Here is a 24,703-nt window from a genome sequence, read left to right as displayed (position 1 = left end):
ATCATTGTAAAAAACCTGGAATGCCTCCAGATGAATTATGCACAGATGGATGTGACCACAGCCAGCCAACAAACATCATTCTCCAGCTAACAGCTCCCGCTTCATCAATCAGCAGCAGCTCCGCTCCGCTCCACACCGAGAGCCGTCACGCTCTTTACGCTCACAACTAGAAATGTGCCGTGCAACTCACACTTTTTCTAAACAAACTCCATAGTTTGCACTTGGGTGTTAGTATTTAGTATTTAGTACTGATTCAACTGCACTGACATTATGGGATGAGTACACAGTGAACTGAACTGAGATGGATAATGACTTTATTGTCTTCTCTAGAAATGCTTTACAGCTGAATTTGAATTTGATTTATAATTGAAGAATTTGACAACATTAACACTTATTTTCCTGTTTATTGATGTGAAGCTGCTTTGAACGATCTGTATTGTATAAAACACTATAGAAATAAATATAATTTGACACTGTGAAAAAAACTAGTAAAAGTTCTAACAGTTGTTGTTTAACAAATGTAAATAAAGTAGCGTGAACAAAGAGTTTTTTTTAATAAAAGGAGTTGGTTTATTATATTGTGTGAACTGAACAAGAATACTCTAAACATGTTTCTATCAAAAGTAGTATTGTTGAACTTATAGATACTCAGGTATTTGTTTAAAACGTGTCTAAATGTTGTCCCAAATTTCCAAACTGAGTCATCTGAACAAACTATTTTAGATTGCACAATGTTGTGCAGTTCTCATCATGCATTGCAGCTTGGAAAAAAAGGTTTTTTCTTTTTTTTTTTACATTTTACGACTTGATTTATGCTGCTGCTGCTGCTGCTGTGACTCTTAGTTAGATGTCATATGGTTCAGAGTTTGTATTTTTAATGCATTTGCAGTATATGTTAAGTATACATGCATCTCATTGGACTGCTGGATTTAATATATTTCTGTACTGGTGTAAAATCTTTGCCTATAGTTTTTATTTGCTATGGCAGGGCATTGGTAAGCGGTTGCTATCTGGTTCAAAGTAGTTTTATGGATTGCTATGGCTATTGTAGTGTTTTCTTACTGTCTCATGTGATATGTACAGCATGTCAATGAGATATTTTACCTGTTTTACCATTTGATTGCTTAGAAAGGTAATATCATCTATTCGACAAACTGTGATTAACAGCTTGGGTTTTCCAGGATGCTCCACAATCAAATGTCTGCCAGGCTTCTGTTTGTGGACTATATAAGAAACCATAATAATGGATGCATGCAGAAAAGTAAAAGATAATGCATTGTGGTAACATAATGTGGTGACACTTTTGCATAAAATCCGGTAACACTATAGTAATGCTAAGCTACATTAGTGTACTTCCTATCCAAATTCTGCAGAACAAGCATCAACCCCGAAAATGTCTGGACGGAACTGAAGATATGATCGGAGTAAGTCTTTCTGTTGTCTTCACTGGACAGACCATTGAGAGCAATCAGTCGGCAATTATTTGTACACACAAACACATGCATACACAAACACGGCGTATTTCAGTCGTCTAAAGTGCTTCTATGGTTCCAGACAGGCGCTCTGTATTAAATTACTGCTAATTTGTGTCAGGTTTTGGCTGGGTGAAGTTTATCTCGTGTGGATCAAAGATCATTAATTCCTGGTTTATACTCTAAAGTGTTCATTCCCAGAAGTCATAAAGAATCCCACAATACATCTGCAGTTCCTCATTACGGATGTGACTGAATTCATCAAACTCATGACTGGACGTAGAACGGGTCGAGACCTCCTGATTCAGAGAGCTTCTGATATCATCTGCTGTGACGACTCAACTCAACTTTTCCTTAAATTGACTCTTGAACTGATGAATTGTGGGCAGCATGTCAAATGGCTCATAGCTGATGTACAGTACAATATTTTGATAAATGAATATGCATGTGTTGAAATTAAAGGAAGCATTTCTACAAAAGCATAAAGCTGACGTTCAGAGTACTACTCTGACATTTTAACAGTATTTATTTGATTATTTACGCAACTGACAACAGAATGAACAGGACATTCATTAAGAGCTAAAGTCAACTTGAAGTTATAATTTTTATATTATTAATCAACATATTTTAAATCAAACTGATTTGTGTCATTTGATCAAACAAGATGAATGTTTTTTCCAGAAACAGAAACCAACTAACACATCCCAGAATTCACAAATCCATTGATAATACTTACTGATGATGTTTGTGCTGCTGTTTTCCCTCCATAATGATGTCACTTCCTGTTGGGTGATGTCATTAAGTAACTTGCTTTTGCTAGTTAAAGTAATAGTTTACCCCAAAATTAAAATGTGCTCACCCTCAGACCAACCAATATGTAAATGAGTTTGTCATTACATCACAGTGTCATTGCATCAGTGTCTCATCAATGGATGCTCTGCAGTGAATGGGTGCCGTCAGAATGAGAGTCCAAACAGCTGATAAAAACATCACAATAATCCACAGCACTCCAGTCCATCAGTTAACATCTGGAGAAGACAAAAGCTGAGAGAAATCCATGTTTTAACTGTAAACTGTTGCTTCTGGATAATATTGTGTCCTCCAGTGAAAAAGTCAGTTGTATTTTGGCCAGCATCAATGGTTTAAAGTAAAAAATGACTTAATGGATTTTTTTTTTTACTTAATGCTGACATTAAATTTGCCATGTAAGTCGTCTTGCACCATTTGTGTTAGAGACATGGCAAAGCAATCACTCCAACCATATAGCAACACTCCAACAACCACAACACAACAGAATTCAGTAGGATTCTAAATAATGTTATTATATACTGCTAATAATGCAACTACTAATAATTATTATATACTGCTAATAATAATAATAATAATAAACATTATTTATATATCTTTTTCCACAAATGAAGACATTTCTAGTTGTCAGGAGTGAAGACATGAGAATGCATAATTTCAGAATAAGCATGTGCAGAGACATATTAATTCAATAATAGATTTCAACAAAGTGACACATGAACAGAGAAATGAAACTGATGTATACTGACCCCCAGTGGACACAGAGAGAGCAACACGACACTCACAACTGATGATGCCTTTCAGTATATAGCCCACCGGTACAACAATATATCAGGGAAAAAAAGCAACCATTAATGTAAAGAAACAAAGTTGATTCTCAGGTTTTCCTACAAGCAACCGTATTTAAAAAAAAAAAAGAGGCGAGCCTGTAAGCTTTAAACTTATCATTCTCGCTTAAGAGACTTCCATCGCAAGGGAAAAGAATATGTCCTAATTATCTTCAGATTTACATGTGGTAAACAAAAGCTATATAATAATGTGAAAATATTGTGTATAATAATATGAAATAAATGTTTTATAAGGGTTATGACCTTCGTTTGTGATGTTATGTGATATTTATTGTGCATCGTGTGCTGCTGTCTCACTCCTTATAACAGAACGATCACAGCACATCTCAATTATACAGACATGTATTAAGGTTATCATAGATTTTTTTTTTTAAGATTTTATAGGCAATTTCACTTTGTCAGATAGAAAAATGGCAAGAATATTTATGAAAAGCTGAACAAAAATATTTTATATATTTACATATTATATATTTACATTAAAATATGTAACAAGATCATTTAGATTTTTAAAAACTGAAAAGCAAATGATAAAACATAGCAGCACATAATGTTTGCAGATTTTTTTTTTTATTATAAAATGCATTATTTTAATCTTGCATGTGATAATTGAGTAAATTCATTTATTATAACTGACAGGTGTGATGATCAGTGGGCTTGAGTTTTTAACTCCATAGTTTAAGGATGGGCTAAAATATGGATAGAGTTTTTCAGTGAAAGACTGAGCAGTGAAAGAGTAGATATGAGAGCTGGACTCCACATCATAAAAGGAGACCAGACCCTCCTCATAATCCACAAACACACCGACCCGCTGCGGCTTCACTCTCAGAGACAGAGAGACAGGAGTATCCTCACCGGGATGATATTCATCTCCATTCCTCAGCCACACATTCCAGTATCCATCTCTGGGTCTTGCTGTGATCTTTCCCTTCCTGTTAATGGATTCTCTGGCCACTCCTAAATCCCAATCAGTCTTTCCCTTCACCTGCACCTCAAAATAAAATCTCCCTGAGGAGAATCCCTCCTTTCCCAATACATCTGGACATGTATCAAATCTCTCTGGTGTGTCTGGGAGTTTCTGTCTAATGTCTCCATATCTCACTTGTTTTCCATCATCAGACAGAATGAGTTTAGGTTGAGCTGTATCAGGATCCAGAGTCACATCCACTGAGAAAACAGAATATAATTCTCAACTTCACAATACACAGTTATTCTGTGATGCTGATGTTTTTAATTAATCCAGTGTTTAATCAGATTGTAGTGCAGTAATGAAGCAGTGAGTGTATGAATGTAAACTAGTGTAGTGCAGATAGCACACTGTACCTGCATACTGCCGCATCCACTTCAGCACATCAGCAGATCTGAAGCTTATATTTTAATCTCATATTTTAAGAATTGAGTACATCATCATGTTTCTATCTGATCAATGTATGTATTGATACCATTTTGTTTTATTTTGTCATTTATTTTGTTCTTAGCTCTCCTCAGAGTCTCCAGACTCTCATGAGTCTTTATACTGATCTCAGGCCAGTTCCTGGTGTTTCTAGGGCTGTGTAGGAATGAGTGAATCTACAGCAGGAGAGAGGAGAAATCCTTCAGCATGGGGAGTGTTATGGTGTCATATCCTGCATTATCATTGATCAGAGAGATCATGTTGACTGACCTGTAGGAGGTGGAGGTGATCGTCAGTGTGTGAGAGCTGCTCCAGCTCAGTGTTTCTCATCTTTAGCTCAGTGATCTCCTGCTCCAGCTCTTCAATCAGCACTTGCTCCTGTTTCTCTGCTGCTTTCTGCTGCTCCTCCATCACCTCCAGCAGTTCAGTCTGATGTCTCTCAATGGAGCGGATGAGATCAGTGAAGAGCTCGACATGGGCTGCTTTCTCCTTCTCTGTGTTTCTCTGGTCAACCAGGACAGGCAACACATTATAAGCAGTGTCTGCTAAGACAAGAATCTGTGTAACTATTGCTCATACATTTTGTTTTTCACGTTCATGTATTTTTAAGGGGTTTCAGAATCCCTCAACTGAAGTATAAACTTCATCCTGCACCGTTTGCACTGAATGACTCCTTAAATCATGAGTTTTTCAATCATGTTGAGGTGTGCTTTTACATTACTAAGTGATCAGGTAATCACAGTCATGTTGATAATCAGAACAACAGTGTGATTTTCTGAACGTGTTTCTTCATCTGTTTGCCCACACTGTTTTTAACTATGCTGTATAGCTATGTGTTGTGATCAGGGCCGTCCCAAACATGGTTGCAATGTGTTCATTGTCAAACTCCAGAATTACATTATTTTTAATTCTTAAAAAAGGTAATTGTTTTATTTGAAAAAGTAAATATTTTTTTTTTTTTTGTTGACAAAATATTTTAGTTTGTCTTGTATATTTTTTTCATTAGATCAGATAACATTAGAAGTTGTGTGTTGTCACATTACACTTCTATTTTTTTTAGGTAAATAAAGAAACACTTATACACTGTAATTATGAAATGAAGCAACATATTTGTACTAGACAAGTGTGAAATTAATGTGGATAAAAAATTACACTTTGAACCCCATGTGGATTTACACAAACTGAGAAAGTTAAAAAGTGTTAGGTTGTGCCCCGCTCTCCTCTATTTGCTCTGACCCCCGAATATCAAACAAAGCTCCAACAAACTGTATAGTGGTGATTCATTCCTATTTTTAAATTAATAATTTTTGAGCAAATGAATCAAAATCAATGAATCACAATGTAACCCACAGGAAGAGTCACTGTAAAATCCCCAACATTAATAGACAGAGTGTATTAATATACTAATATATTAATACAATAATGTATTAAATACTAATACCATTAATACACAGGGTGCTTCTCAAAACTCAAATGAATTATTGGTGATTTAATGTATCCTACATGATTAGTTGCTTTAAAATGAATCTGATCAAAGTCAGACATCTTGAAGGACATTTCAGTTCTCTAATTGCACTGCATGGAACGAGGAGTGAGGAAGCTATATGTGGGGATAAACAGGTGTATCCAACCTGGAAGTCTTTCTTTTCAAAAAACATGGTGCATGTATGAATTATCCTCCCACATCTATGACAATAATTTTGCAAACCCTTAAAAGTGATTAGGGCATAGTGATGAGCCCTTCAGAATAAAACACAGCCACCCAACTATACTAATGCAACAAAATGATAAATAATATTTAAATGTATTTTATTATTTCATTATTTTTAACTCACTTTTCTGACTTCTGCTGAGTGTTTGATGTCTTGAATCTTCTTGATTCTGTTCTGGATCATCAGCTGCACGTCTTTCTGTGTCTTCATCAGTTTATTCTATAGAAAGAACAACACAGACACAGTTATCATAACAAAGATTAAACTCACAATATGTTTTCATAATGAGCTTTTATTTGACAACATGAAATAAAATCTGATTCCTCATGATATTAGTCTTTTAAAAGTACAATAACGTCTACCTTCTTCTCTTGACTCTCCTCTTCTATAGGAACAGTGTTGTGGTTTATGAAGAATCCCATGATGCACCTCATGAAGCTGGTTGAGTGTAAAGAGTGTTTAGAGACAAAGAGTGCTGACTTTTAAGAAACTCAAATATAAAGAGGTCATGTACAGTCAGCTGGTTATTACTGTAAAATGAACCCAGAGAAGCTGATCAGAACCTAAATGTGAAGCTCATTACATAACCACTTACCTAAACAAATAAATAAATAAATAAAAATATGTACAATAATTATTCTTGTTAAGCTGAAATTATTTGAACAGCTTTATATTCCTGAACTGTACATATTCAATATTATAAAAGAAAAGTCAAAGTGTTCTTCTTAATTATTGACTTACATGGAGGTAAACTGTTGATACTCCGTCTGCTGGTTTTTCTTGCTGTTAGTGAAGATTCTGCCATTCTTCTTTCCCTCTTAAATCCTTTTAAAAAATATATAGTTTTCCTTTATTTAGACTTGACCAAATTAGACCATGACAGCTAAATCAATATTTATATTAAACTGGTTAAAGTGTGAGAATTGATAGTGATGGAAACACAATCATTTGTTTGAAACAAAGTGAGTGACTCGTAAACTTACTGAGCAATCTTCTTTCACCTGCTGTTTAAAGAAAGTACAAACAAGCTCTATATTTTCCAACAAACATATATATCTCCAATATCAAAAATTAGATGAATCTTTCCACAAAATATATTATATGATCATAAGTTATTCTCATCTTGTGTAATGTAAAAGTGATTTTCAGCTGCAGTGAAGCAGGATTGTGTTCAGTTTGTCTGAAGATCATTTACTTCCTGTTTCTTACCTGTTTGTCTTTATGTCATGTGACAAAATGACAGAAACACCAGACTTTGTTCAAACAAATAACATACTGTTAATATAATTCTGATATAATTTCAGTGCAGTAAACAACTAAAGTATCTGAGTATTTGACACGCTTAAACCTGCTTCTGTTCAACTCACTTCCAGTCTGCCATAAACCCTACTAAACCAGACCACTGCCATTAGAAACCAGTTCAGGACAATCTCTCTTATATTTCTATCACTTACCTGTGAGTATCAGATGTGTTCACAGGGGTCTTTGAAAGACTCAATATTCTGTTGTTTAAAGAGTTTGATGGTTTCAGGTGTCCATATTGTTGTTGATCAAGTTAGTTTATCTTTCTCTGAGTCTCTCACTGAACTACAGTGATGTCAGAGCTCTTCCTGTATTCACACATTTACAGTCATCCCTGTATTCAGTGTGATGCTTCATGTGTGTCTGTTTGTATGTTTCTATCAGCTCACGAAGAAGAGATTTCAGCAGACTTACAAACTCCCTTTTTGTGGCAACATTTGTGAAGAGTTTCCAGGTCAAATGCTGCTCAACTTACAGATGTTTGAGGATATTCTTTTCTATTCTTATGGTGACACTTACCTGGTTTTAATTTAGTGCAAATGAAAGTGACAACAGATGCTCTGGAGAGGCAACAGCAAGACAAAACCAGAAAGGGAATGGTTTTGCAGGTGGTGTCCACTGATAATTGCTCTCTCCTTGTCTTTCGTAACTGATTTATCTAGTCTTGTGTTTTGTTAAGGTCCTTCTCACTACTTGTTTCATGGGGCAGTATCTGTAACACAATCAGGTTGCACAGATAGTCCAGCTCTGGATGGTACATCAGTATGTGCTGTAGTAAGGAGGTTTGGTGTGTTTCCCAGCACAGTCTCAAGAACATAGAGGATATCCCTGGAGATGGACCATTACACGAGGAGAGCTGGACAGGGCTGTAGAAGGGCTAAAACCCAGCAGCAGGACTGTTATCTTCTCCATGTGTGAGGAGGAACAGAAGGAGCACTGCTAGAGCACTACACGATGACCTCTAGCAGGTGACTGTGTGCGTGTTACTGACCAAACTGTCAGAAACAGACTCCATGAGGGGTGGCATGAGGGCCTGATGTCCTGTAGTTGACCTGTGCTCACAGTCCAGCACTGAAACCTCAGAGCTGCTGTCAGATCTTACGCTGCTGCAGTGGACTCTGGGTTCCTCGTGGAGCAGGACAACACCTGACCTCATGTGTGCAGAGTGAACAGACAGTTTCTGGATGATGAAGGCATTGATGGCGTTGACTGACCCTCATGTTCCCCAGACCTGAATCCAACTGAGAACCTCTGGGACATTATGGTTGGTTGAGTCTAATTTAAATATTTTCAATTTCCATATTGCACAATGTATATAAGTAATAGTATTTAACTTAAATATTTTATTAATTACCTCTGAACATATTATTTTGATTAATTTGAAGAGCAATAAATCACACAACAACTTTGAGGAGTATTTCTCATGATTCTTCACAGCTGTGCTGATATTCTCTGGCCTCTTCAGTGGATTTGATGCGTCACACTGAAACTGCAGCTGAAGACGGTTTGATAAAGGCAGAGTGAGACAGAAACATTAATGCACACATTATAAATAATTAAATAACTTTGAGTGCTCTCTATATTTCAGTTTGTGTTACATATTTACAGTAGATGAGAATCAGTTATGTCCAATAGTCTCCAGTAGAGGCCAGCATTCTCTCTCAATTACTGCTGTTATCAGTGTTATATGTCAGATGTGATACGTTCACACCGGGGGCCTGTAGCATGAAGCTGGTTAGTCAGGTAAGTGTCAGTTTAGTTTGTGTCAGCTCTGGGTTTTAAGTACCATGAAAGTGGTTTGTCTTTTAGAGGTGTTCATCACCACAGTAACTTACGCTCCACAGCTGACCTGCTCCAGGGCAGGTTATGTTCTGGTTTAGATCTCAAACCAACATTTGACCAATCAGCTTCCAGCAAAGTGACAAATCTCTGACACAAGCCACTCCCGCCAGTTTATCTTGCTCCAAAATAAAGGGCACTACATAGTAAATCATTTTTAACAATAAAATCATCTGACTTTTAGAGATGATTATTATAAATATTCTATATTTATATAATTATTGTACAATTAATCCATTACACAAACCAGTTTAGTTTTTATTTTAATAATTAAGAATTTATTTTAAATTAATATAAATATATAAAGTAATATGCAATACAATACAATAGCTTTAAACATGATTACATATGAGCTTAGATTTTAGTTTTTAATGCCTATGTATATTATACTATATAAACTAACTTCAAAACGTTGCACTGATATGGCAAGATGTTTTCAAGTTGTCCTCTTTCATGGATAGATCGTTTCATCTTGCTGTGTAAATGTGCTTAAATTCTTCATATTTTAAAAATCTTTTAATCTTTGGTAGTGAATTGCACAGAGTCTCGTGAGAAGTGAATCACAGTTTCAAGGCGTGTGATTGGCCTGTGATGTGGCCTAATGGTTAGAGAGTCAGCCCAGAGTTGGCACAAACTAAACTGAAACTTACCTGCTAACCAGCTAAACCAGCTTCATGCTACAGGCCCCAGGTGTTTTGTGTCTTATGGTCGTGTTACTTGTCTGCTTATGTTTGAATCTACCTCTTGATATTATAAAATCTTATTTTAGAACTTTAACTTCTTCATCATCTCTGTAACCATTTTGTGACTGTACCGTGGTAATACCATGTTTTTGGACACTAGTGTTGTCATGATCCCTGTCTGTGTTTCCTGTGTTTGTGGTCATGGACTCTTATTGTGTAGTTCTGTGTCTTCATTGCTGCTCTGTTCACCTCATGTTTCCCTGCTGCTCTGTTCCCTTGTTTGTTGCCATGGACACTCATTGGACCACACCCATCTCCTTGTCAGTTTACATTGTGACATGTTGGGGGTTGATTTCGACTTCACATACAAATGTAAGTAGAATAATTAAATTAGTCTTTATTTTAAAGGGGTCATATGATGTGATTTCAGTTTTTCCTTTCTCTTTGGAGTGTTACTAGCTCTTGGTGCATGAAGAAGATCTGTAAAGTTACAAAGACTAAAGTCTCAAATCCAAAGAGGTATTCTTTATCAAAGTTAAGACTCTGCTACGCCCCCTAAAACGGCTCATTCAAACACACCCCTACATCTCCACGTCACGTGTGGAAATATTTGCGTAAATGTCGCCCAAATGTTCACGCAAAGAAAGAAGGTGTGGTTTCACTAACACAGTTAGTGTTGAAGTAGCTGTGTCAGAGAGATGCTGTGTGTATATAGGAGAAAGCAAAAACACTTTATTTGGTGTGTGTGTGTGTGAGTGTGTGTGTGTGTGAGAGAGAGAGAGAGAGAGAGAGACAGGGTCACACAGTGGAGTCAGCTGTCTTAACCACCCGTGGCTTGTGTACTGCAAACACATAGGAGCTTCATCACTGTGTCTGTCTCTGACTCTGTTACTCTTTCGGGCTTGAACTGATGGTAAAACTATGGACATTATTAACTGTCTTTACATTTATTTTGAAAGAAGACACTCGCGATCATGAAAAGGGGCGTTACATTTCGGACGAGTGCTTGCGGTGTTTGGCCAATCACAATGCACTGGGTCAGTTGGCCAATCAGAGCAGACTGCGTTTGTCAGAAGGAGGGACTTTGAAGAAAACGATGCGTTTGAGAGAGGCGGGGCATATTAAGTTCAAGTTTTTATAGCGCTTTTCATGATACAAATCATTGCAAAGCAACTTTACAGAAAATTAAGTTTCTACAATATTTAGTAGTAGCTTATCAGTGGTGACTGTCAGTTTATGTGCATATGGCAGAAAAAGAGGTCCTACAATACAGTATTTGAAAAATAATATGTTTTTTGAACATTAAAGCATGTCAACATATTCTGTTACACCAAATACACAATAACACACTTCATGATCTGCCCTTCGAAAGGAGTAGGGCATAGGGACACTCACTTTCATCTGGAATTCGCGCTCATTTTCGTTTGGAATTTGCAAAATGTCATCATTCATGTGGTATTGTTATTTCCATAAAAGCATTGGTGCAGTAGCTGCGTCCCAATTCAAAGGCGGAATCCTCCGAAGGGTTTTATTTGAAGGGCGACTGCATCACTGCGGTGCAACGAAGGCTGTCCCAATTCGCAGGCTCCTTTGCGCTCTTCATTTCACAGGGAATGAAAGATGCAACAGATGGTCACTTTTCGCCTACCCCAGAATTCATTGCACACCAGTAATGATAGGATTTTTTAGAGAAATTGCTGAATTACATATATATATATATATGTATATTATGATATGAAAGGGATAATCAACAGCTTGCCATGCATTAAAGAATTTTAAATGCACGATGTGAAGGCAAAAAAAAAAAAAAAAACACCCGACGCAAAGCGTTTTTACTCCATGGTCATTTGCCAAGTTATAGTTAAAACTAGTATCACTCTCTGCAGACCGAATGGGTCACAATGGCAGTTATTTTTCGTAAGTTACGGCACATTAGCATTCTGACTATTCTACAGAGGAGAAGGCTGACCATTTACTCCATTTATTTCTTAAACAATTGTTTTTGCAGTCTAAATATATTCGTGAGTCTTTCCTTTTATATGATCTCTGCTACTATTTAAAACCATTCTTCTCTTGTGGGAAGAACCTCTTTGTACCCTTTCCAGTTAACTGCCTTTTTACTTGTTAGCTTAAATATCTTAAACAGATATCTGTCTTCGATTTTAACCTTGTCAGATAAAAAATAGAGTTAATTATTTCCAACCAAACTCTTGACCTAACTGAGGTATGTGGGATAGTACATATTTTAGCCCATTGATCTCGAGTCAAGGTGATGCCTACTTCTTTTTTTTTTCCATTTTGATCTTACATCGTTTGTTTTAGATCTTACAGAGTTATTTATCTCTTTATATAAACTGGATATTGTCCTGTTGATACCTTTCTTGTATGTTTGTATAATAATTTGTATAAGCTGATTAATCTGAACATTGTCCTTTATTTCCTTCAAATAATAGACTATTAGTGTAAATGTAGGTATCTAAATAGATCTTGGTTTACAGAAATGTCACTGTCTGCCTGTTTTAAATTATAGATCTCCTTTTTTTAAGATCCAAGTTCATCCTTTTTCAATGCAATGGAGTACTTGAGGCTACAAGCATGTCTTGGGCTGAAGATAGGGACAAACCCTGGACAGGTACAGAGATTGTCTTACTATCAGGAGATGAGAGAGTCTGTATTACTTGCTATTGGAGAAAGTGTAACGGTCAACCTGGATCACATGTGCTTTAATAACCAATCACATTACAGCCTTGACATCATTGAATTTCAGTCAGAGTTGTGCGACACTCAGTCGCTGTTTACGGATCCCATAGGAATGAATGAGAATGCCGTGAGCTGAATCCCTCCTGTCACAAAAAGTCAGTGACTTCTCTTTTAAAACAGCATTTTTTCAGTGTAAACTCTAAAAATAGTTCAATCCAAATGTATTGTTTAGTGTAAAACATGTTGAAGATTAGCCCATAGACTGTCAATTCATTAAATGATGAGCTGTTTCCTCTAAGAAGCTGTTTATTCAGCGCAGTGAAGCCTCTCCTTCAGTGACATCCGTTAAAAAAAATGGCCTCTGGTCTCCTTTCCTTGTTGAAGATTAATTACGCTTTTTTGGCTAAAGGTTGCAGGCTTGCCATCTAGTGGCTTTGACAGGTAGCTATTCCATCATAATACTCAATTACTGTAACAAATTATTTCTCATTGTTAGTTAATATATTAAATATAATTAAACAACTGGAACCTTGCTGTAAGTGTTACTGTTTATTTTATATGTTAAGAGATCTATAAATATATGACGTAAATAACTTTTCTCTTTATGCAGAGTAAAATTACTCAGTTTTGTACAGTTTGATTCACAACAGTTAGTGCTTTGTAATGTAATTCTGAGAATTTTTTAAATAATTTGGTAATATACTGTGTATTACTGTGAAACACTGGTGTATAAGAAATCCACCTAAAGTGGCTTAAAATAATTTGGACAGTTATTTAATTAAATGTTTTGTCACTTTTTATTTTTCAATGTTATTTTGCACAACACAAAGACAAGAGACACTCTTGTCAGAGGCAAAATATACTAAATCAAATACATATAAACATTACATTAAAAACAATAAAATACATTAAAAATGCAACCAAGCTGGATGATAAGTAATGCATGTTATGTAATATATGCTCTTTTAATAAAAGCCTCATCTGCACACACAGAATACTTTTTAAACTTCATCATAGTTAGTCAGCGCTTAGAAACATGTCAGTGTGGCTTGTTTTAATGCATTCTAAGGTTATAGAAAGGAAGACATGACCACAACTGCAAAGGAAGATGTTTGGTTAAGAGTGGTGACCAAGTTTAGAAATGTACATCAGAGAGTCAAATACAAACTGTGTAAACAAGTAGCCTACTATTTTTGCAATGTTTAGTTTAAAATTTGCAATGAGACAAAATAACTTTGATTGCCTTTATTATGAACAGAGGCGTGAAATATGATTCTGTACTTTAATTCTATCAGTCAGTTCACGGTTGGACTATTTGTCAGACTGAAAGTAGCTCGAAGGCATGTGCACACCAGACCACAAATGAGCTCTTTGATATTTCTGTTGTCCATCAGCTGACAATATCTCTTAAAACTGCTGCATCTTTTTTTTATTCTTTACACTGAAACTATTAAGTTGGTCCTGATCTACAGCATCTTAAATATAACCATAGTGAAAGATGTGGAGCTGTAATCATAACTGTGTATGAAGACGATTACAAGTGCTCGCTGTTTTACTGCTTCTAGTGTTCATTTCTGTTAGAAACTGCAGTGGTATGTACTTATTGGTACGTATTTTATGTGTTTTGAAAAAGTTCCCACAGTTATGTTTTCATCAGTAGATCAGGTAGCTTATGTTTCTCTCTCTCTGAACTGAAAGAAGGATAAGAAAAAAATGAAAATGAGAAACTCAAATATGAAGCAATAAATCATTTGAAAGCTTTGCCAATCCAAATAGAGAGATACACTTTATATCACAGATATTTAGTAGAGTAACATAATGGATTGATAGTCAGGGTTGATGAGCGTCCGTACACTGGGGCTGGCCGTCTAAATTAATCCGTTTCATCTCTTCATAAAACTGAGTCTGAGGGTGGATTTGATGGTCTGCATTTCTTGATCCTCCAACACCCCTTCACCTGAGGATGACAAAAAGAAGTGACAGATATTCTTCAGCTTCCAAAATGACTGAGTAAACACTGTTCCAGGGGTGCAGTAAAGGGGGTTAAATGGGGAGTGATTCTAGGGACACCAGGAACAAGGTTTAGAGCCAGTGAGAAGATCAAAATAACATTTTATTTGGAAGAGAGACAGAGGAACGGGGCACTTGTCAAGCTTGTTCACAAGAATCTTGCTTGTGGTGTATGACTGCTAGCGGCGCATACTGAGAAATCTGTCACTGACCAGCAGACAAACTGCAACAGCTATTTTTGATGTAAAAAAACAAAAAAAAAAAAAAACAAAATGTTAAAAAAAAATGGGTTGTTATTCGATGGGTTGCTGATTTTTTGAGCTCTATGACTTCTGTTTCTCAAATGAAAACCTATATAAATCTTGTGGCTATAGAATGTGAGCCATTAGTGGGCTTTAGCTGTTGATTATGTTAACTATTAAGTGGTTCGGCTATTAAAAGACTTTGTGCATCTTGGTCAGTGTGAGGGTAAGATTTTCTGAGTGTGTAATGTTGATATATTCTCAACAAGATGCAACAAATGCATTTATTTTTCACTCCAGGATTCAGGAAGCCAAAAATTAACTAAAGGCTCATGTCATTTTCTATTATCAGTAGTTCATATATTTATTTGCACTTTTTGCTTAATGTCAAAAAACAATTAATAGTTTGAGAACAAACTGCAGGCCCACTTGACTTTTGAGCACCATTTCAAAAGTCTCCAGTGGTCTGTAAACATGCCATAACTAATTTTACATGTAAAGCTTTGACAAAACTATTGAAAGCGGCTACCATTTGCACATTGCATGTTTACACATAACAGCTCTGTAATACATTTCAGATAGATGCATAATGTTGCTAATAAGTGTAGTTTTTATTTTTGATTTGTGCTTTTCAATACTGATTTTTGTGTGTGTATGTGTGCTTACCTTCAGAATCACAAAGATGAAACCAGTGATACACAGCAGCAGCAGCAGCATGACAGCACACACAATGAGAAAGATCTTCACATGATGATGAATATCTCCTGAGCACACTTTCTCTACTGATTCTTCTATGATAGAATAGAAAATGAAGGCCAGCGAATTAGAGCTATCATCTGTGCTGTTTTTCATTCAATATTAATTAGAAAAATTACTGTACTTCTCAATCTCTGCATCTGAATAGGTTTCCCATTAACATAGTTTACATACTAAATACAAAACTACATGTTTTACATACATATAGACAACAATAAAACTCATCATGTTTGATAATAATGTTTTTTACATGAAGTGTAAGACACACTTACCTATCCATAACCATGTGACTGTGCCAACTGATTTTTTGTCTTTCAAATTAAATTCACACCAGTACAACCCAATGTCTGTGGCTTTTACATTCAAGACGATGACATTAAAGTTGGGAAATGTTCCATTTACTATTACTTTGTCTCTACACCATTTTGATTTTGGTCTAAAAGTCCCATCTTTGTAATAGTAGAAGACTTCCTGCTTATTTTTACTTGCTCCTGCTTGTTTGTACAGGTACACCCCATCTTGAGGGGTTTTATCAGCAGCACAATGGATGATGATATTATTCCCAACAGCTCCAATTAAAGATGTAACTGTGTTTGAAAAAAAAACAGCTAATGAGATCTTCAACACTTAAATGCACTGATGAATTTTCAGGCTATTGTGCATCTGAAATAATTTTTGTAGCAAAATGTACGGACGTGAAAACATACAAATAAAGTATTTTTATAGCCTTTCATTTACATGAGTGTGCTTAATTGTCTTTTTTTTTTTTTTTTACTAATGCAACATTTCTATATAACATTTTCTATTACAGGGATCCAGCCTCCATGAAAGTAACATTTTTAAAAGATGAAATGGAAAGCAAAATATGCATATACATATTCATACCTTGCAGCATTGAGTCTGCCCACGAAGTGCTTCTTAAACAGATACTGATCAATAGAAAACTGTATCTCACAACACTTGCCATCTTCACAGCTCTGTGTGACTATGACTAGTTTCTGTTCATTTGCTTGTGGAAGTGGTGGTCGATGCATCGCTTTTCAGACACTTTTTTTTTTTTTTTTCAAGGAAGTTGAGAACTCAGGGGTTTTGCATTGTAATTGCAGCATGTTAGCTTGAGCTTATAATATATAATATATAAAATTCTCAAATGAAAAAAACAGTTAACAGTTAATGATAACATTGTAATTTTTTTTATTGTCAATGCATATATCGCTGTATATTGAAAAATATAGGCACTATACATTATGTAATATATTGCATCATATTTTTGTTCCGTAAGGGGTTAACTATGATGTTAACGGCTTTTCACTCATGCCTTGTTACTTTTTCTTTTAAGACAAGTGCAACGCAGTGTTTCTCAGCTCAGTCACTAACAGCGTCTTTATGTACTTTTAATCCTCATCGCTGCTGTAATATTTTGATAGGAGGTGGATTTGGGAAGAGGAACTTATTTACTAAAAAACTCCTGCACATACTGGCCACTCACATACAAACCAATGGGTGTGTGGTTTAACGTAACTGTCACTCAGCACATCTATTACAGTACTGTAGAAAAGAAGCATTCATTTCCAGAGGTCTCCAGTAGAGGCTGGCATTCGCTCACAATGACTTCTGTTAGCATTATTATATGCTTACATGTCTGTAGCAGGACTGTAGATAATTATATTTGTTGGTAGTTAATAAAGAAAAACACTTAATTTTGATGTATTTATTAAGGTAATAAAGAAAATTAGTGTTTTAGTGTTAGAGGATTGTTTTGTTTTTTTGTTTTTGTTCATTTTGTGAACTTCCCAAACAATCACCTGACTTCCTGAAACCTCCATATATATCGGGCCGCCTCATACCATACTGCTAGTCTCATTCTCTCGAAGGACAGATGGACTCACCTGGCCTGGACGGTGCTCTGTTTGATTCAATGTCACTAGCGACACTTGAGGATCACCTCTCATCATCCCGATCACAGTCTCTTTCCGAGCAGTTGCGTTCGTCGTCGCACACATTCCGGGCCACGAGTGTCTACTCCCAGGCTCATCTCGGGAGGACTCTGAGCTGTTCCCGGTATCCACCCTCTCCGTCAGGGGGGATCCGCGGGCTGAGATCGCCATCCTCGTTTGCGTGGTGGATGCAGAAATGGAATTTTCGCTCTCCTCGCGAGCCGCTTCTCCGGTGCTTCCTCAGCACTCCCATTGCACATCTTTCAGAATCCAGAGCTCAGGACAACAGAACCACAGATTTCCTTCAACACGCAGTTAAATCCAAGGTATCCAATTCAATCATGCAGATAACAAACAGTTATTTCAACTATATTCAGTATCAATAAACTTCTGTCATTACAAACTTTGAGTCCTCAGCACTTCCGGCAGCTCCTAAGGAGTCACTCTCCGTGACACGTGACGGACAGAGAATTCTCCTCCAAAGCATCAGACAGCAGCTCCCTCTAGCGGCAGGCAAGACGTAATTCCACCTGCACTTGCTTAATCTGATCTCTCCCAAAATTCTTATCTTCTCTATGCTCACAGTTTGCTCATAAAACTCCACCCACAAACATCCTTTCATCCCAACATCCATTCCTATACCCTTCCCTCAGCTGATTACAGCATCCCTGCTCACAGCCCAAAGACACACAGGCTGGTTAAATTGAACATTCTAAATAGTTCCCCCTTGACTCGGTAATATTACAGACATGTGTACGGATTGATTTATGTATTTACTGATTTTCGCCATGAAATATAGCCACATATGCTGGTATGGCTTAATAAGTAAATAAACAAACAATCAGCAATACGGCTCCATGTTTTCTAGTAATTATCTATAGCTACTTCTAAATTCTAGACGCCCATTCACTGTCCCTCATGCAAAGTCCTTTTAAGACAAGTCATGTCACTTGGCGGCCATCTTTGAAAACACCTCTTAGGCATGCAAGAGCAACTCCTATCTCTTTGTATGGGGAAACATCAAATTCTCCAAAACTGTTTACTAAGCTTATGATTAAATTTCATATTTGAAATCACCAAAGAAATCTGACAACAACTGTGTTATAAATGTTGTTACTTTTGCTCAAATAGCATTATTAAAAGCTTAATCATTCAGGCTAGATCAGGTGTACGAGCCCCCAGCTAACCGCACCACCACGGCAGGCGCCTCAGGCGGATGATCCCACACTAACAACAGCACCACCACGGCGGCACCTCAGGTGGACGAGCCTGCAGCTAACAACAGCACCACCACGGCGGCACCTCAGGTGGACGAGCCTGCAGCTAACAACAGCACCACCACGGCGGCACCTCAGGTGGACGAGCCTGCAGCTAACAACAGCACCACCACGGCGGCACCTCAGGTGGACGAGCCTGCAGCTAACAACAGCACCACCACGGCGGCACCTCAGGTGGACGAGCCTGCAGCTAACAACAGCACCACCACGGCGGCACCTCAGGTGGACGAGCCTGCAGCTAACAAAAGCACCACCATGGCGGCACCTCAGGTGGACGAGCCTGCAGCTAACAACAGCACCACCACGGCGGGGCATCAGGTGGGGACGAGCCTGCAGGTTACCACAGCTACGGCAGCGCCTCAGGTGGACGAGCCTGCAGCTAACAACAGCACCACCACGGCGGCGCCTCAGGCGGATGAGCCTGCAGCTAACCGCACCAACACGCCAGCACCTCAGGCAGACGAGCCTGCAGCTAACCACACCACCACGGCAGCGCCTCAGGCAGACGATCCCAGAGCTAACAAAAGCACCACCACGGCAGTGCCTCAGGCAGACGATCCCAGAGCTTACAAAAGCACCACCACGGCAGCGCCTCAGGCAGACGATCCCAGAGCTAACAAAAGCACCACCACGGCAGCGCCTCAGGCAGACGATCCCAGAGCTAACAAAAGCACCACCATGGCAGCGCCTCAGGCAGACGATCCCACAGCTAACCGCACCACCAACCTTCGAAGCGGCTTTTAAAGTCCTAGTCCTTTGGAGGATGAAGCCTTTGAACTGGACACAGCAAGTGTGTGAAAGACCGAGCAGTGAAAGAGTAGATATGAGAGCTGGACTCCACATCATAAAAGGAGACCAGACCCTCCTCATAATCCACAAACACACCGACCCACTGCGGCTTCACTCTCAGAGACAGAGAGACAGGAGGACCAGCAAAGGCTTTATATTCATCTCCATTCCTCAGCGACCCACTGCGGTATCCATCACTGGGTCTCAGTGTGATCTTTCCCTTCCTGTTAATGGATTCTCTGGCCACTCCTAAATCCCATTCAGTCTTTCCCTTCACCTGCACCTCAAAATAAAATCTCCCTGAGGAGAATCCCTCCTTTCCCAAAACACAGGTACAGTAATCAAATCTCTCTGGTTTTTCTGTCTAATGTCTCCACATCTCACTTGTTTTCCATCATCAGACAGAATGAGTTTAGGTTGAGCTGTATCAGGATCCAGAGTCACATCCACTGAGAAAACACAGAATTTTTATCACAACTTCACAATACACTGATTCTGTGCTGATGTTTTCAATATTTAATCCAGTTTTTAATCAGATTGTAGTGCAGTAATGAAGCAGTGAGTGTATGAATGGTAAACTAGTGTAGTGCAGACAGCACACTGTACCTGCATACTGCTGCATCCACTTCAGCTCTGTAGAGACACATCACAAGAAAACATCATCAGATCTGAAGCTTATATTTAAAGAATTGATTACATCATGTTTCTATCTGATCAGTGTGTGTATTGATGTACCAGTTTGTGTGAGTTTCTCATCTATAGTGTCCTTCAGTTGAGTCAGATCTCTCCTCAGAGTCTCCAGACTCTCATGAGTCTTCATACTGATCTCAGGCCAGTTCCTGGTGTTTCTAGGGCTGCACAGGGATGAGTGAATCTACAGCAGGAGAGAGGAGAAATCCTTCAGCGTGGGGAGTGTTATGGTGTCATATCCTGCATTATCATTGATCAGAGAGATCATGTTGACTGACCTGTAGGAGGTGGAGGTGATCTTCAGTGTGTGAGAGCTGCTCCAGCTCAGTGTTTCTCATCTTTAGCTCAGTGATCTCCTGCTCCAGCTCTTCAATCAGCTTTCTCCTGTTTCTTTGCTGCTTTCTGCTGCTCCCCCCATCATCTCCAGCAGTCTAGTATAAAATCTCTAAGGAAAATTTTTTTTGTCACTATTAAGGGGGTTTCAAAATCCCTCAGCTGAAGTATAAACTTCATATCACCTCAATGTGATAGGTGCAGAGCCAGAGTTCAAGCACTCTCAAAAACTCCCATTAAAATCATTGAAGCTGTTTATAATGTGAAATTAATCTCTTACATCGTATCTGCACTTTGTTGTATCTAAATAGAGAATTGGCCAGAGAGTAGAATTCAGTCAGCGCGCACGCAGTGAACAAAACCCCAGTGTTTCAGTGATGTCTCATCTGAATGCCTCTGATTGGCCATTGCATTAATAATCTCAACAGAATCGTGTGTGATTGGTTTTAATGCGCAGCAATCTAAAAACGCGCCTGTCTCTGGCTCAGCGCCAGCCAGCGAATGCAGATTTGAATTTAGCAGCCAGGGGGTGATGTGCCGCACTAAACGATCTAATCACGCTGGTGTGATCGTATCAAACATAATAAAAACAATTTTTTTTTGTCTTTTGGAAACTGCATTCAAAATCAACTTGGCTCAAAAATCTGAGTTGGCACGTGCCACACCTCTGCTCTCCATACATACTGTAATAAAACTTAATTTTGTGACAAAAACATGGAAATAATTTGTCGTTTTTATCCTACTATTTACTATATTTATTTGTTTGGTCAGTTTTGTTGTGGGTTTTGGTTATTTTATTGTTGTATGCTTTGAATGGGGTGTATATTTATAATAGGGTGTAGTATGTTGCATCTTACTCTTTTTACTACACTGGCTGTTATTAAGCCTCTCATCAAAAAAACATGACCCCAAAGAACTAGTTAATTATAGACCGATCTCAAATCTCCCTTTTCTGTCCAAGATACTAGAAAAGGTAGAATCCTCATAATTAAATTCCTTCTTAGAAAAAAATGGTATCTCTGAGGATTTCCAGTCAGGATTTAGACCATATCATAGTACTGAGACTGCTCTCCTTACAAATGACCTGCTCTTATCATCTGATCTTGGTTGTATCTCTCTATTAGTGCTATTGGATCTTAGTTCTGCATTCGACACTATTGACCACAACATTCTTTTGCATAGACTATAAAACTTTGTTGGCATTAATGGAAGTGCATTAGCATGGTTTAAATAGTACTTATATGACTGCCATCAATTTGTAGCAGTAAATGAAGAGGTATCATATCGATCACAAGTGCAGTATGGAGTACCTCAAGGCTCAGTACTAGGGCCGTTACTCTTCACGCTTTACATTTTACCCCTGAAGGGAGATATCATCAAGAAACACGGTGTAAGCTTTCACTGTTATGCTGATGATACTCAGCTCTATATTTCTTCGTGGCCCGGCTAAACATACCAATAAACTAACGGAATGCATAGTCGATATAAAAAACTGGATGACGAGTAATTTCTTACTGCTAAATTCTGAAAAAAAACAGAGGCGTTAATTATAGGACCTAAAAACTCTGCTTGTGATAACCTAGAACACTGTCTAAGACTTGATAGTTGCTCTGTCAATTTATCATCAGTTAGGAACCTAGGTGTGCTATTTGATGGCAATCTTTCCTTAGAAAGCCACGTTTCTAGCATTTGTAAAACTGCATTTTTCCATCTCATAAATATATCTAAATTACGGCCTATGCTCTCAATGTCAAATGCAGAAATGTTAATCCATGCGTTTATGACCTCAAGGTTAGATTATTGTAATGCTTTATTGGGTGGTTTTTCTGCACGCTTAATAAACAAACTCCAGCTATTCCAAAATGCAGCAGTTAGAGTTCTTACTAGAACCAGGAAGTATGACCATATTAAACCCGGTTCTGTCAACACTGCACTGGCTCCCTATCAAACATTGTATAGATTTTAAAATCTTGCTAATTACTTATAAAGCCCCTGAATGGTTTAGTCACCTCAGTATTTGAACGAGCTCTTGTTACATTATAGTCCTCCATGTCCGCTGTGTTCTCAAAACTCTGGCAATTTGATCATACCTAGAATATCAAAATCAACTGCGGGCGGCAGATCCTTCTCCTATTTAGCATCTAAACTCTGGAATAACCTACCTAACATTGTTCGGGAGGCAGACACACTCTTGCAGACCTATCTCTTTAACTGGCTTACACATAACACACTAATACGCTTCTAATATCCAAATCCGTTAAAGGTTTTTTATTTTTAGTTTGCATAGGTGGAACGGGGAAGGGTTCACTTAACATAGGATGTGATTTATTTGTTGTTTGGTTAGTGGAATGTAATCTAATATTTTTTTGTTTTTCTCTTATTCTGAGGTCACCGTAGCCACCAGATCCAGTCTGTATCCAGGTCAGAGGGTCACTGCAGTCACCCGGATCCAGTGCGTATACAGCCCAGATGGTGGATCACCACCTAGTGAGGACCTCTACAGCCCTGAAAGACAGCGGAGACCAGGACAACTAGAGCCCCAGAGACAGATCCCCTGTAAAGACATTGTCTCAGATGACCACCGGGACAAGACCACAGGAAACAGATGATTCTTCTGCACAATCTGACTTTGCTGCAGCCTGGAATTGAACTGCTGGTTTTTCATCTGGTCAGAGGAGAACTGGCCCCCCGACTGAGCCTGGTTTCTCCCAAGGTTTTTTTCTCCATTCTGTCACCGATGAAGTTTTGGTTCCTTGCCGCTGTCGCCTATGGCTTGCTTATTAGTTGGGGAAGCTTCATTTACAGCGATATCATTGACTTGATTGCAAATGATTGCAAAGATACTATTTAAACTGGGCTGAATGATGACATCACTGAATTCAATGATGAACTGAGATTCATCCTGATTGAGTCTGATCTTCCGGCAGTTTTATCTTCAAGTAACTTTGTCAATTCTCCATGGACCTTGGATCTGTGGATCTTTGGAAAGAACTGATGAGAGCTTCAAGCTCACCAAATGAACTCATGAAGAATCTTCATTCTCTACACACATCTGGATCACTGATTTTAAACACTGCCAGTCTTTGTTCTTCTCTCTCTCTTTCCTTACTTCTCCTCATTGTGTATGTATGTGTTTTGCTTAGTTTAGTAGTATGTTAGCCATAGTATTGTTTATTATTGTGTTTGCTGCTCACAGTTTGAGCGTTGATCTTGCTACATGCTACAGTAAGTTACTGCTAGTACTGTGTACAGTAGGAAAGCTATTCTTGGTCAGGGAAGAGAACCTTTCCTAGAGCTGATAAATTATAATACTGTCAGCTCGGTGGAAGAACAAACTAAATAATTGTAAAAATAATTCTGCTACAGTTCATTCTGAAAGCCATTATAATTAATTATACATATTTCCCTTTTGAGATAATTTGCTACAAAGCACAGACAAGCTGAGTGACACAGTGAAAAGTCTGGACTGTATATCAGGACACTCGTAAAGATGTGACTAAATGATGTATAACATTTACTTTTAATTAACTGAACTCACTTTTCTGACTTCTGCTGAGTGTTGGATGTCTTGAATCTTCTTGATTCTGTTCTGGATCATCAGCTGCACGTCTTTCTGTGTCTTCATCAGTTCAGTCTATAGACAGAACAACACAGACACATTTGGCATAACAGAGATTTATTGTCTTCTGAGGAAATTGATATGTTTAATTTTTTTTTTTTCACAAGATGTAATTAAAAATTTGAATCTTAATGATGTAAGCTTTTTAAAAGCAGTTTTGACAGTAACTTCTACCTTCTTCTCTTGACTCTCCTCTTCTATAGGAACAGTGTTGTGGTTCTTGTTGCTCTTTCACAGAGCAGATTGAACACACACATGTCTGATCATCTCTACAGAACAGATCCAGAGGTCTCTCAT

General features: G+C 38.0%; 2 protein-coding genes across 6 annotated transcripts in view; both read right to left on the bottom strand.

Moving 5' to 3' along the window:
• LOC109056731 (E3 ubiquitin-protein ligase TRIM39-like) overlaps window positions 1–24,703 on the bottom strand; it is an 820,810-nt gene that overhangs the window by 785,299 nt on the left and 10,808 nt on the right. For 2 of the 4 annotated variants that reach the window (XM_042725288.1, XM_042725291.1), the window contains exon 2: window positions 6,971–7,054. In XM_042725288.1, coding sequence (XP_042581222.1) covers window positions 6,971–7,034 — 64 coding nt within the window. In that variant the 5' untranslated portion in view covers window positions 7,035–7,054. Of the gene's footprint in view, window positions 1–6,970; window positions 7,216–7,683; window positions 7,818–24,703 lie in introns of those variants that run through there. The other 2 variants (XM_042725290.1, XM_042725289.1) reach the window with 2 other exon arrangements.
• Window positions 3,697–24,648, bottom strand: LOC122137614 (E3 ubiquitin-protein ligase TRIM39-like). Of its 2 annotated transcripts, XM_042725316.1 has the most exons (7): window positions 24,581–24,648; window positions 24,326–24,421; window positions 20,733–20,899; window positions 20,500–20,638; window positions 20,371–20,397; window positions 20,134–20,213; window positions 3,697–4,211 (listed from the first exon to the last, which is right to left on the bottom strand). In XM_042725316.1, the coding sequence occupies exons 3-7, from the start codon at window positions 20,790–20,792 to the stop codon at window positions 3,744–3,746; spliced, it is 774 nt and encodes a 257-aa protein (XP_042581250.1). In that variant the 5' UTR covers window positions 20,793–20,899; window positions 24,326–24,421; window positions 24,581–24,648; the 3' UTR covers window positions 3,697–3,743. The 2 variants fall into 2 exon arrangements, with proteins under 2 accessions (XP_042581250.1, XP_042581251.1); XM_042725317.1 differs by lacking the exon at window positions 20,134–20,213 and having other exon boundaries at window positions 3,697–4,291.

This window comes from Cyprinus carpio, chromosome B6 (assembly GCF_018340385.1).
Source record: "Cyprinus carpio isolate SPL01 chromosome B6, ASM1834038v1, whole genome shotgun sequence".
Taxonomy (NCBI): Eukaryota; Metazoa; Chordata; class Actinopteri; order Cypriniformes; family Cyprinidae; genus Cyprinus; species Cyprinus carpio.
This window is presented reverse-complemented; position numbering and strand designations above follow the sequence as displayed.